Raw genomic sequence first — 14,703 nt, forward strand, 5'->3', positions numbered from 1 at the left:
AATATTAAAAGAATTTTCCTATATTTTAAAATAATTATTTTAAAAAATTATTTAATTAAAGGTACGCTTTTAACTGGCACGTTTTTAACCATTTTTTTCAACCATTTTTAAATTTTATATATTAAAAACTATACTTTACGTAGAATTTCTTAATACTGATAATCAGTTCCTTTTCTGATGTTGTATAGAAGAAGTTATCTACAGATTTTTATAAATATGTCTTCCAATCAGTCTATTTTGCATTTTGTAGTGCACTCGAGAAGTTTCTCTGTAAAAAAGAAGAAATGGGATGAACGATTTTTGGCGAAAAGAGAATGTTTTAAGTGATCTGGTATTTTAAGTATAAGAGTGTCTTCCGCAGGGTACACCGAGTCGGTTTACTTCTTATTTTGTGTATGGCACTTAAAAGTTTCATTGTGCAAAAGTAAAAATAGAACAAATTATTTTTAAAAATCGCTCCAGGAACGTCCTAACTTCCAGCTGCATTTAATTATATTTTATATGTTACTCTTTAACTCAAATTTCGATTTTCTCAACCTGTTATATCCAGATCTTACAATTTGGATTAATTAATGTACGAAGAACAGTATAAAATGGATAGTTTAGCAAAACATTGTCGTTTTATATCATTGAATATGAAAAATAGATAAGTAAGGATGCTTAACTATATTAAACATTAAGTTTAATATTACTTTTTAATATACATATTTAATAATTTATTTTTTTATTACTTAAATAATTATGTAATAGAATAAAACAATATCTCAGTTATTACATAACAGAATTATATAAACAGCACCACAAACTTTTATTTTTAATTTTACAATTCAAGAAATAGCCGTATTTTATTAACATTTTAAAATCAGTCTTATGTAATCATACAATTATATCTGTTACGTCCTGATAGATGTAGAATTTTTTCGTTGGGCTCGGCGATCGACGTAAACGGACCTGACCGCACGAGCCGAGCGGCACGTTTAGGACTTGCGACGGGTCAGCGACTGGAAGAGTCGTTTTTACTCCGTCAACAAGTCAACCGCTCGTGGTTCCCTTTTTGGGTCAAGGAATTGAATCCCTATTACCCGGGGCGGAACCTTTGTGCGCAATTTGAGAGGGAAGGTGTGAGGGGGGTGACGAACGAGGAGGGTGTGGTTAAATGAAAAAGAACAAAAGTTTAATTTATTAAAGACAACATTTTAATTTGATTGAATTTATAATTAGGATACAAAAACTTAATTCTTAATCGCATATATTAATAATTTTATTTATGTATTCTTTACAAGTGTGTGTGTGTATGTGTGTGTGTGTGTGAGTGTTTTATTTTTCCGGAGGGAGGACAGAAGAAATAATAAAATAAAGAGAAATGAACTGACTTACTCGTTGCAGAGTAGTTTCGGATCGCGTTGAATATGTTCGGTGGTTCTGAGCAGGCGCCCCGTTGAGGGAAGGTGTTGTATAGGCGTCGGACCCTTTTGTAAACGAGTGGGCACCCTACTGCGGGATGGTGTCGTCAGGGTGATGAGTCTTCTACTTGAGATGCACCACGAGACGATCGCGACAAGGTATCAACGGACTTTACTCTTTGATTTGCGCCCCCGAACTACTCGGAAAACTGTTTGAGCTAAACGGAATAACTACGCAAAACTGCTTGAAAAACTGTGTGTGATTGTGTATAATTGCGCTTGGAGCCACCAAAACACGGGTTTTTATACCCTTTCCTTGGGGTGGATCCATTTGGAAAATCTTAGGTTTTTGAAGCGGGGATCGAATAGGAATTAGTCTTGTGAGAAGATTTTTAATGTGGGGGAGGATGGCGTCATTTTTAACTAATAGGATTAGGTTTAGGTAATTAAGTTACTTGGAATGGGGGTAGGAAGAAAGGGGCCCTAACGAATAAGGAATAGCGTCGTTTCGGGTCCATATGCGATGGGGGTAGGTTTTTGAGGTGGCGTAACCCGGTTGGTGTTAATTAGTATAGGTGGGGTGCATCTCAGTGTCTTAAGATCTAGGTGGGCGTAGTCTTTAGACCGTACGACGGAATGAAGGGTGGTCTGTAGAGGTGCTTGCCCCGATTCCCGGCTTTCGGATTGGAGGGTTGAGAATCGGTATATGAGTTCGCGAGGCCTTGGGTCACTGATCTAATAAATTTGACAGTTTACGACTGTCGCGTGGCCCTGGGGTCGCGTGGAGAGTGCGATTAATGCATCTCGGTTTCCCAGACCTACTGAACACGTGCACCGTATCAGGTGTCATGCCTTCTAGGCGTGCGACTGTGGTCATTACCCGATCGTCACTCGGTAAAATCCTATCTATTAGGGTTCCCGTAGGCAGAATCCAAGTATATGGCTAGCTAGTGCCAGTTTTTATTTCCTACTTTAAACATCTGGAGTCGACTAAAGACTCCGGTTACCGCAAGTTTTGACTTTTATGATTTTTCTGACGACGATAGGCACGCTGACCGACCAAGGTATTTTCAAATATCTATCCCCCTTGCTATTTTTCTCTGTGAGAAAGTTCGAGCTCATGGTGTCTCGTGAGAAAAACAGCTCTGGCGTTATAATATTCTTTAAAAGTTTTTTGTTGGTCCCGTGTTTACTAGGTCTGGTATTTAATAAAAAGAAAAGAATCGTGAAGTCTGATCAGGACGTAACATATCTAATTCTCCGAAGATATCTATCTAAAATCAAGATCTATATCAACCTATATATTTTATGATAACAAAAACATTTGCTCTTGAATTTTATAGAATTATGAAAAATCAAGCAGAAGTAGATGCCTTTTTGTACCAGAAATGAATCAATACAATGAAGAGATGACGTCGCCGCGATAAATTGTTCTTGAACCGGGTGGGGTCTTGCTCGTCGAGTCGCATCTACAGCGAGTCGCATCTACAGCGAGGCTCAGTATGAAAGCAGGCATAATGAGATACAAAACGGAATAGGAGTAGAAAATAAGTTCTTAAAGAAAAATTTCAAGGCCTGGTGCTTACGCACATGCTTATGTTTAACAATGTTTATTGAACAATAAATTTGGTGTGCAAAAATGTGAAAACTTTTAAAATGTACAAACAATGAAGATGTTGCTACGTTACATACGTCTTCACAGTCTGGTGTTCGTCATTATTTTCGCGCTCTCGCAAGGTAATTAACACAATTTACGTGTGCGGTGACGTACCTGCTCACGCACGATATATCCATTTGTGTATGAAATATTTACTGAAACGTAACGTAATCACGTGGTCGCCACTAATTGAAATTTACATTTATTAGTGTCATAGTTGGATTTTAATCAATACATATACATAAAACATTCAGTGAATATCGATTCGTTCATTTGAATAATGTTCTGTTTATTTCTTGTAGAAAAACGACAATTAATATTCAATCCACATTTATTTACAGACATATGAGAATATTAAACGGGCCATTATACATTTTTCTTATTTTAAAAATTAATTAAAATAGTTAAACAAATTAATTATTTGGAAAATAATTATATTTTTAGTAATATAACATGATATTTGAAGCATATCTACCCATTGACGCGTATTTTTCAGAATTTATTATGTGTGAACGATATATCAATCATCAAATTTTATAATTAGCGTCATATGATTTTAATACATACTTAGTCATAATTTTATTAGATCCTTAATAATGTAATGAGTAACTATAATTAAGGTAATTACTTGTCTAAATATATCCGTAATGATTATAATGTACGAGGAAGCAATATACATCACACCACATGCGGACATCTAAAAAATATTTACATTGTATAAAAAAGAGGTTGATAATATTGAATGCATTTGAAACGATTCACGTCTAGTTGCATTAGTTATTTTATTGGTGTGGTAAGTATTCTGTTTGATGTGACACATGTGCAGAATAATTCAACAGTAAGAATGCGTGTTAATAAAAATCACATATTTATGTTGCAATCGTTTAATTTTTTCTCTACATTATAGATTGATAAATTTTACATTCTGAAACATCTTAAATATATTTAAATATTTTCTAAGAAGAAATTTATTTTCATGGTTTAATAAAAAATTCCTATTTATATGAAATATTACGCTGCGTAATAAAAATTTTGAAAAATTAATTACTACTAAATGTACATATACATATTTTAATTTAAAGATTAAACGTCACACGTCATCAATCATCAAGATCAATTATCAATAAATTGATATTTATCAATATATGACTTGTATAAGCGCGCCTAAATTTGTCATAAATAACTTTGTTTACTTTTCAGGTGTTATTATACAGGGTTTTTTGTAAATGTTCGTGCTAACGCTCGTGTGCGGGTACAGCGCGGTAAACTGAACAGAAAAGGATTGACGAATGATAGCGCGTTGATAGCGCGGTCTAACCGTGGGCTGTACGATTTGGATAGGTCAGCGGCGCATTGCACGACAACAAGAAATACAACAACGCGTGGCGAGAGGAGTAACACGAGCAGCGAACAGGCAGAAATTACGCGTGAGACTGGATCTCCGTATCTCTGTTATTTTTCGTTGCAATGCAACACGCCGCTGATTCACTTAGATCGTACGGTCTCACGGTCTAACCGCGCTATCATTCGTCAATCTCTTTTAATACGTTCCGTGTCCCGTGTACCACCGATGGCCCACGCTGAACTTCCCATTTAGGCCGTGTTTAATGTTTTATATAAACAGATACATTATCATAAAACATTTCACAACTTATTTTTTCTGTTCTACACTATTTGGATAATATAATATATCAATCTTAAATTTATTATAATATATATGTTTTGAGCTCAAATAAATGAGCCATTGGTGGTCACGCAAAAACGGCTGAGGACGCGACATATTAATTAATATGTTAATTATTATTTTAAAATTGTGCAAAACGAGATTAAGGATTTTTCCGTTCAGTTTACCGCGCTCTGCCCGAGCGTTGACACGAATATTATCAAACATCCTGTATAGTTATTGTACAGGGAACACTTTTTAGATTCTGCAAATCAAGCAATCTTTAAAATCACTACAATTCGGCAAAAGTTTATTGCAGACAAAAAATTGAAAAAGCATTTTAAAGTTTGAAGTTTGCACTTTCACGTACTTTGATTTTTCGAAAATTTTTTATCTTTACACTTCTAAGCTTAAAAAATATATTGTTTTGTTTTTAAAATAAAGTACGTTGAACACTTTGTAGCTTGATAAAAAAAATTTCTTCAAAGTTTATGGAAAATGTCAAGTTACATGACTTTAAAATCAACCTTACATTCTGTCAAAAATAGCGTTTACCATCAACAGTAGCATTAACGTAAAAAATATACAGTTAACTTCAAAGTCGTGTAATTTGATCAACAAAAAATTGTAGCAAAATTTAAAAAAAATTATGTGTTGTAGATTAAAGTATTATAGTTTTTGATACTTGTCATAAATTTTGCAAAAAAATATTTATTGAACTGCAGAGTGTTGAATGTACATAATTTTAATAACAAAACAATATATTCTCTTTTAGAGCTTAAAAATAAAAATAAAAAGTTTTCAAAAAACGGTCTAAAATACGTGAAAAAATTTCAAGCCTTAAAATGTATTTCAACGTTTTGTCCACGATGATTTTTCGCCGAGTTTCAGTGATTTAAAAATTGCTCAACTTTAAGTACTGGAAAAATGTTTCCTATTTCTTTGTGGAGTAATGTATTTGAAAAACTCTGTTCATGTTGTGATGTTTTCTAGAGCTTCTACAATAAGCGTATTGGTTGTTAATTTCGGTACATTATCAAGAGAGGAAAAAAGACTTCCTTCCTAACCGCAGTCCCAGTTACGGAGAAACAGACTGACCGCACATGCGTCCTATTCTACAACAGAATATAATGAAGAAATCCAGATAAAGCTAATCATCCGCAGGATACTGTGGCTAACACAATAACGTTTTTTTTTCTTTTTTTTTTAAATTGTTAATCATATTCCTGCTTTCTACACAAGCATTTGATAATAGTTGCGTCACATTTTGACAGAAATGCATTTTTTAACTATATTATTGTATTATAACATTCTTATTATATTGTGGGATGAATTGGAGTTAACACAATAACTGCATACCAATGAGTTAAAAGAATATTTGTTACACACAAAGATTAAAAATAAAGAATATTATCGTTCAAATAATAAGAAAAATTATATTGTTTTAGCAATTTAAATGGCTTATATACATTGTTTTTGAATTACATAAATAAATGATTTTGTTTTTCAGTGTCGGAAGGTACTAAACCAATTATTTCGCCAAATCAAGACACTTTTATAGACGAAGGAAAACCCTTAGAAATTACATGTAATGGCTCCACACCAATCAAGTTTATTTCTCCATATGGTTCTGAAAAGGTAGTATGTACGATAAAGTTTATTAAGATAAATCTTTATGTTGCCTATATATGATACCTGGATATTTATATTTATAATGTGTAATCGTAACATGTAAGAATTACAATGATAAACTCTATATATCTTTTGATTTTTATAAATTCCAGTAGTGTGACATATGGTTCTATAATAACAAGAAAACATCTAACAGAAAAAAAGCTATGAGAACCAACAAAAAAAAATCTTTTGCACCCTTTTTGCGGATGCAAAACAGATACTCTTTACACCCAGTGAGAAATACAGATCGAAAAAACGTTTATTAGATGATTCTTAGACATTTATAGACGTCTAATATATGTCTATTCGATTTGTCATTTCTCATTGGATAAATATCATCTTATAAGCTACGTTTAGATATTAAAATATAAACTTTATATATATATTATTTTAATATTTTGTTTTATAGACATTTACTTGTTTTTATAAAACTACAACTAAAAAGATTAAAAATCGTAATATACTAATTTTAATATACAAATACATTTTATGAACTAAATGTTTACATTATATCTCGAAAGGTTAATACTTCAACTCCAAATGGCTTTTATGTGTATACCTTTCAACGGCAAAATGCTGTTTTCAACAATACCGGCTGGTATGGTTGCACGAATTACAACGTCAGCATTACTTTAAATTCTTATAATGATCCCAAAGTAAACTGGATATATGTGTATGTAAAATGTAAGATCAAATCGCATTATTCATTTATATATAATGTGTCTACGTCTTGTTCATTACACATAAATTTTGATAATAAATTAATTTGTTACAGCTAATACACATTTTTTTGTGGAAACGGACAACGATATTACTCTGACCACAGTTGTAGGCAATGACATCACTATACCATGCAGACCTACATCACCAGAATTACAACCAATCTTGTACAATGTAAGTATTAACAATGAACAAGCAAAACATAACTTTTAAAAAATTTAATTACATTATATTTATTATTACGCAACTTGTATCTGGATTTAATCTGACAATCTTAATCAAATAACTTTCAATATTTAGAAATAATTTCGCTGCTTTATTTGTTCACATTTGTAGGATATATGATTTCGACATGCCAATTTCTGCTACAAAATTGTACAAGATTATTTTTTTTTCTTTTTCTTAATAGTGTTAAATCTTAGTATTATTTTAAGTATACAATTATTTCAAATAATTTTTACACAAAATACAAAAAACAGTTTTATTTATTTAATTTCTACAGACTAGGATTATAACATTAGAATTTGTTACACAATTTATATCTTGCCCGTACGCGACACATGTTCAACAAAATTAAGAGAAAGATAGCTGTTTTAATCAACACACAAAAAATAAACACTCTGTATATTCAAATTAGTTTAAACCTTACTTGACCTTGGTAATCAACAAATTAAATTATGGTCATGACAAAGCTCTCTATTTATTTCGTGAGGCCTTACCATTTGCACACTCGTACTGTCCGCATCAGAGAGAGACAGAGAGGAGGAATAGACCAACGCGAAATACCGGAGGCTCCGAAAAGCTCATTATTGCCACCTGTTACTTGTTACATGTATTCATGTTTCTAGTCGCGCATTTCTAATCAATATAAACTTTATTTGATAAACTCCAACGAAATACAGAGACAAATAAAACTAATAACTTGCACATAAATTATATTTCTCAACAGATTAAATTGAGTTTCTAAATAAAAGAGTTTTTATATTGAAGAAGTTTTTAATATGTTATTGCTGCAAATTCTTTAATCGCAACAATTTTATCAGACTAACATTTATAATATAATGTTTTTAAAATTTTACGCATTTAATGTATAGGACGACGACATGATAAAAAAGCCATATAATCCGAAAACTGGTTTTACAATGCAGAACCTAACAGTGAAAGATAGTGGCTGGTACAAATGTTTGATAGAAAAAGATAATAAATCGCAAGACATTCATTACATATTGTCTGTGAATCGTAAGTATGACCAACGTAAGATTATTAATTTAATCATACATATATAAACGTTGAAAGACAACATAACATCTTGATCGCAATTACATTAAAATAATGAAATGTATTTGATAAGAATACGAATTATATTTATAGGAAAAGAAATCTTACCTGTTCCAAAAATCAACGACGAAAGTTTACATCACATTACTCGCGGAGAAAATCTCTATGTAAATTGCACAGTTGTAGTAGACACGTCTATGCGGTACGAGTTTAATTGGATCACACCGCAAGAGGTAGACAAATTTGTTTTAGTTTTACATAACGAAAAAGAAATAGTTATTAAAACCGTTTTATTCAAGTTTTATCAACCGTTTACCATGTTTTTGTAAAAAAAAAGAATACTTAAAATGCGCAAAAAAAACATTTAAAAAAAGTTTCAAAATGTTTTTTTTAATTAAAATTTGTTAATTTTTTTCGGAGTTACAACGCTTTAAAAATTGTTTCTTTTTTCTGAGCAATTTTTCTTGATTTCCCTTAATTGTTGTTTTAAATGTTTTTATTAATTTATCATTTGCATGTATTGTTTTTTTTTTGTTTACAGGATAGCAATAGAACAAGCACTAAACAGTTTAGAGAAAATTATGATAAAAATATTCTACTTACGTGTCAATTAACAATACTTAATGTAACGGACGAGGATGCGGCAGGAGAATACGAGTGCTTCATTAAGTCAACGTATGACACAAAAAGAACAACGAGAAAGATCACAATATACGGTTAGTTTATTATCAACGTACAAAAAATATATATATTTGTAAAAAAATTAAATTTTTTATTCAAATAATTGTATGCATGTTGTTGACAACAAAGTTGTTTAATTTGGAATTCTAAATCTAGTCCTAAATCTGTAAATTGTATAAGTGTATGTACATGTAACATTATTATTAATATATGCACATATAGTTTTTATATGTATACATATAGTACATACTATGTATAATTTTAGATCCTCAAATAAAGTATATAAATCTTACACTTCAAGATACTAATAGACATTACGAAAGAAATAAAGGCAGTGACGTACAATGGGTTGTTTATATCGATGCGTACCCAACAGCTTATCTACAATGGTAAATTTTTGCAAAATATTCAAAATTTTTAATTTGATAATTAAAATGTATTTATTATATATTTCTTTATATTTGCAAGTATATGTTAAAATATATATATATATATTCAATACAAGCACGTTTATTTGTGAGAAACTACATGTTTCATACTTTGCTTTTTTATTTTTTTTAAAACAATATATACTATGTTTTAATATTTTGTTATTTTTAACAAATTTCTTTATTATATATATATATATAGGTTTAACACGAAAGGCGAGGAAATTACAAAGGATTCAAAATATTCCGTGGATACAACTTCTCTTCGTACTGTTTTGAAGATAAGCTCATTAGACATAACGGACACGGGAATTTATATGCTTAAAGCTAAAAATGCACATACAATTGAAAAGTTAAATTTCACGCTGCATGTCATGGGTATTCGAATCATTCTTTAATATTTAATAAAACTGAAGTAACTGCAGTGTATTGTGTAACTATATTGATTCTAGCTGAACCGTATCCCGCACTGGAACGTACCGCATCTTACTATACACCTAACACTAATGCGGAATTTCATTGCAAAGTGCTATCATTTCCGCCCCCAAATATAACGTGGAGTTTTTGGAAATGTCCTAATTATCCATTATTTGAAAATTCAACAATTGTGCAACTGACAGTAAGTACAATCTTTTGTTGACTTAATTTTTGTTAGGTAAATATTTATATGATACTTTATATAACCAAAAAAATTCTTATATTTAATTATAATTATATCTTATAATTATATTTATAGGAAAAGAAATCTTACCTGTTCCAAAAATCAACGACGAAAGTTTACATCACATTACTACGTGATTCATTACAAACTCAATAAAATTTTTTTATTAATAACTATTATAAAATTCATAAAAATTAATATAAAAATAAATTTTAACATAATAAAAAAATTAATAATAATAACCATTCTAATTAAAATTTTCTTATATTAAAAGAGTAATACAATTCATTACCAGAATACCGAATAACCAAAACTAATAAAGTAATCCCCAAAACTCTCTCACAAACTCTAAATACCAAATAATAAATTAAATAAAATTCAATTTTTAATATTCTAAATACCATAAACATAATTATAGAAATATTAATAAAAGTGATAGCACTTTGCAATGAAATTCCGCATTAGTGTTAGGTGTATAGTAAGATGCGGTACGTTCCAGTGCGGGATACGGTTCAGCTAGAATCAATATAGTTACACAATACACTGCAGTTACTTCAGTTTTATTAAATATTAAAGAATGATTCGAATACCCATGACATGCAGCGTGAAATTTAACTTTTCAATTGTATGTGCATTTTTAGCTTTAAGCATATAAATTCCCGTGTCCGTTATGTCTAATGAGCTTATCTTCAAAACAGTACGAAGAGAAGTTGTATCCACGGAATATTTTGAATCCTTTGTAATTTCCTCGCCTTTCGTGTTAAACCTATATATATATATATAATAAAGAAATTTGTTAAAAATAACAAGATATTAAAACATAGTATATATTGTTTTAAAAAAAATAAAAAAGCAAAGTATGAAACATGTAGTTTCTCACAAATAAATGTGCTTGTATTGAATATATATATATATATTTTAACATATACTTGCAAATATAAAGAAATATATAATAAATACATTTTAATTATCAAATTAAAAATTTTGAATATTTTGCAAAAATTTACCATTGTAGATAAGTTGTTGGGTACGCATCGATATAAACAACCCTATCATTTCCGCCCCCAAATATAACGTGGAGTTTTTGGAAATGTCCTAATTATCCATCATTTGAAAATTCAACAATTGTGCAACTGACAGTAAGTACAATCTTTTGTTGACTTAATTTTTGTTAGGTAAATATTTATATGATACTTTATATAATAAAAAAAATTCTTTCAATTTTATTGGATGTAACGCCAAGTGTAACTTCCAATATCGAATTTATTTCGAGAATAAAAATGCTTATCGAGATGTCGGGAAAAATAACATGTAAAGCCTGCAATGACCGTGGTTGTGACAATTCAACTGCCTCAATTCTTGTTTCCGGTATATATTATCCGTTATTATCTACATTAAAACTATGATACTCGGATAAAAAATTTAAACATACTGTATGTTTAAACTGTTTAAATAATTTGAAACAAAAATAGCTTTAGCTTTAAGCTTCGAGTTCGGAAAATATTCATAGTTTCATCAATTCAACGTAAGCAATAATTGATCAATAATGTCAATTTATAATGCTTAAATATTGGAAATGTTTAGACAGAAAATTGAAGCAAAAATAGTGTAAATATGTAAAATAAACAGTTTTTTTTGGTTTTATTTAACTTTATGCAGATTTGATACTATCATTATTGATGTTTCTATAGAATATTTTAATTTCTTAAGTACATTCTTATATTCCCTTCTTATTTTTCCGTTATTATTTATGTTTAAATACAAACTACATTAACAAGATATAATTTTTAGAAATCTTTTTATTTGATTTAAAATGCATTTAAATGTATTAATATGTCAATAACACAACAATTTTTTTATTTTTTAAATATTATAGATGGAGTAGATGCTTTCGGTATTATCAAACCAAAAGAGCCGATAACAGCAGGTGATAATGTAGAATTAACATGTGCTGCTTCCATTTATAATTATACACATGATCTTACATGGACAAACCAGACTCAAGCGCCATTTGTAAAAACAGGTAATTGTTTAAAACAAAGAAAAAATAAAAAAAAGGGATTTAATAGTTGAGCGCAATAACATTGTAACATATAGAACACATAATAATAAATATTATATTTAATATTACTTTTAATTATAATATTTTGTTTTATATTCATTCTATGTTTACGCTCAGAATTGTTCAATATAAAATTTAAGTTTTTATCTTTACTTTTATTTCTTAGTTGTTAATATATGTAGAAAAGATATAAATATAAATATATTGTTTATAATCTTTGTAATTTCAGAAAGACTAAATATTATACAACATAAAACTTCATTCACCTATCGATCAACTATAAAAATTAATAATGTGCAAAAATCAGATGCTCAGAATTATATTTGTAATGGGAAATCCAGGGATATGATATCAAACACTTTTTCGGAAATAAAATATAAATTGGTTGTGCATGGTAATTATAACATTTCTGTACATTTAAGTAAAAAATTATTTTAAGTTTAGTTATATTTATAATAATTTAATTTTGTTAAGAAAAACTGAATATTATCAGAGTTTCTTTCAAGAACGTCAAAATGGAACAAATCTCAAATTTTTTTAATATAGATATATTTAAAAATATTTTATAAGCCAAACCACTTGTGTCACTCGTTTATTTTAATAATAAATTAAACATTTTTAATTAAAATTTATTTATTATATAAATTTACTAAAACGAAACGTGTATACCATTTTTGATATGTTCATACCACATATAGATCCTTTACGACCATATTTTAACAAAACTAATATGAATGGAACCAAAGTGAGACATATTGATTTGATTGCGGGGATAAAGTTCCGAATAGATGAAACGCCCGATTTTTTTGAAACTGCACTATTTTATGTATTTTGGCGCGCTGATTACGAATATGATAATGAAAATCGCCGACAAGGTCATTTTCAAGGTCAAAACTCCAAAAAAAGTGAAAAAATATTACTTTTTTGAGATTATTTCGAGAAATATTGATGTAACAAAAAAATGTTTCAAATAAAAGTTGTAGTTATTGTAAAAATACATTATTTATGTTCTATGCATTTTTTGTGTAAAACTGATAATTTTCGAGAAAATTGACGTTAAAGATTAAAAACTTTGGTAAACAGTGTTACGTCCTGATAGATGTAGAATTTTTTTCGTTGGGCTCGGCGATCGGCGTAAACGGGTCTGACCGCACGAGCCGAGCGGCGCGTTTAGGACTTGCGACGGGTCAGCGACTGGAAGAGTCGTCTTTACTCCGTCAACAAGTCAACCGCTCGTGGTTCTCTTTTTGGGTCAAGGAATTGAATCCCTATTACCCGGGGCGGAACCTTTGTGCGCAATTTGAGAGGGAAGGTGGAGGGGGTGACAAACGAGGAGGGTGTGGTTAAATAAAAAAAAGAACAAAGTTTAATTTACTAAAGACAACATTTTAATTCAATTAAATTTATAATTACGATACAAAACTCAACTCTTATTCACACGTGTTTTATATTTCTATTAGTGTATTTTTCACAAGTGTGTGTGTGTGTGTGTGTGTGTGTGTGTGTGTGTGTGTGTGTGTGTGTGTGTGTGTGTGTGTGTGTGTGTGTGTGTGTGTGTGAGTGTTTTATTTTTCCGGAGGGAGGACAGAAGAAATAATAAAATAAAGAGAAATGAACTGACTTACTCGTTGCAGAGTAGTTTCGGATCGCGTTGAATATATTCGGTGGTTCTGAGCAGGCGCCCCGTTGAGGGAAGGTGTTGTATAGGCGTCGGACCCTTTTGTAAACGAGTGGGCACCCTACTGCGGGATGGTGTCGTCAAAGTAATGGACCCTCTACTTGAGATGCACCACGAGATGGTCGCGACAAAGTATCAACTGATTTTACTCTTTGATTCGCGCCCCCGAACTACTCGAAAAACTGTTTCGAGAAACTGAGCTAAACGGAATAACTGCGCAAACTGCTTGAAAAACTGTGTGTGATTGTGTCCGGAGCCACCAGAACACGGGTTTTTATACTTTTTCTTTGGGGTAGATCCCTTTGGAAAATCTTAGGTTTTTGGAGCGGGGATCGAATAGGAATTAGTCTTGCGAGAAAATTTTTAATGTGGGGGAGGATGGCGTCATTTTTAGCTAATAGGATTGGGTTTAGATGACTAGGTTACTTGAAATGAGATAGGAAGAAAGAGGCCCTAACGAATAAGGAATAGCGTCGTTTCGGGTCCATATATGATGGGGGTAGGTTTTTGAGGTGGCGTAACCCGGTTGGTGTTAATTAGTATAGGTGGGGTGCATCTCAGTGTCTTAAGATCTGGGTGGGCGTAGTCTTTAGACCATACGATGGAATGATGGGTGGTCTATAGAAGTGCTTGCCCCGATTCTCGGCTTTCGGATTGGGTGGTTAAGAATCGGTATATAAGTTCGCAAAGCCTTGGGTCACTGATCTAATAAATTTGACAGTTTACGACTGTCGCGTGCCCTTGGTGTCGCGTGGAGAGTGCGACTAATGCATCTCGGTTTCCCAGACCTACTAAACA

General features: G+C 30.9%; 1 protein-coding gene across 6 annotated transcripts; it reads left to right on the top strand.

The window, feature by feature from the left end:
- The first annotated feature begins 304 nt into the window (after window positions 1–304).
- On the top strand, window positions 305–14,429 carry LOC105669123 (macrophage colony-stimulating factor 1 receptor-like). 6 transcript variants are annotated; one of them, XM_067347550.1, is made up of 14 exons: window positions 309–3,140; window positions 6,234–6,361; window positions 6,919–7,081; window positions 7,173–7,291; window positions 8,212–8,356; window positions 8,489–8,628; window positions 8,937–9,111; window positions 9,342–9,465; window positions 9,707–9,882; window positions 9,957–10,123; window positions 11,181–11,304; window positions 12,042–12,188; window positions 12,457–12,621; window positions 12,926–14,429. In XM_067347550.1, the coding sequence occupies exons 1-11, from the start codon at window positions 3,071–3,073 to the stop codon at window positions 11,262–11,264; spliced, it is 1,491 nt and encodes a 496-aa protein (XP_067203651.1). In that variant the 5' UTR covers window positions 309–3,070; the 3' UTR covers window positions 11,265–11,304; window positions 12,042–12,188; window positions 12,457–12,621; window positions 12,926–14,429. The 6 variants fall into 6 exon arrangements, with proteins under 6 accessions (XP_067203653.1, XP_067203655.1, XP_067203652.1 ...); XM_067347552.1 differs by lacking the exon at window positions 12,926–14,429 and having other exon boundaries at window positions 305–3,140; window positions 9,378–9,465; window positions 12,457–12,855; XM_067347551.1 differs by lacking the exon at window positions 12,926–14,429 and having other exon boundaries at window positions 308–3,140; window positions 10,241–11,304; window positions 12,457–12,855.
- Window positions 14,430–14,703: the final 274 nt, after the last annotated feature.

This window comes from Linepithema humile, chromosome 1, assembly GCF_040581485.1.
Source record: "Linepithema humile isolate Giens D197 chromosome 1, Lhum_UNIL_v1.0, whole genome shotgun sequence".
In the NCBI taxonomy this organism is placed as follows: Eukaryota; Metazoa; Arthropoda; class Insecta; order Hymenoptera; family Formicidae; genus Linepithema; species Linepithema humile.

Bases quoted from the DNA above. Each gene is read 5' to 3' on its own strand.
- LOC105669123 (XM_067347550.1), top strand. From the start codon at position 3,071: ATGAAGATGTTGCTACGTTACATACGTCTTCACAGTCTGGTGTTCGTC. The intron at 6,362-6,918 runs GTAGTATGTACG...ATATCTCGAAAG, and splicing joins CTCCATATGGTTCTGAAAAG to GTTAATACTTCAACTCCAAA. The intron at 9,466-9,706 runs GTAAATTTTTGC...ATATATATATAG, and splicing joins CCAACAGCTTATCTACAATG to GTTTAACACGAAAGGCGAGG.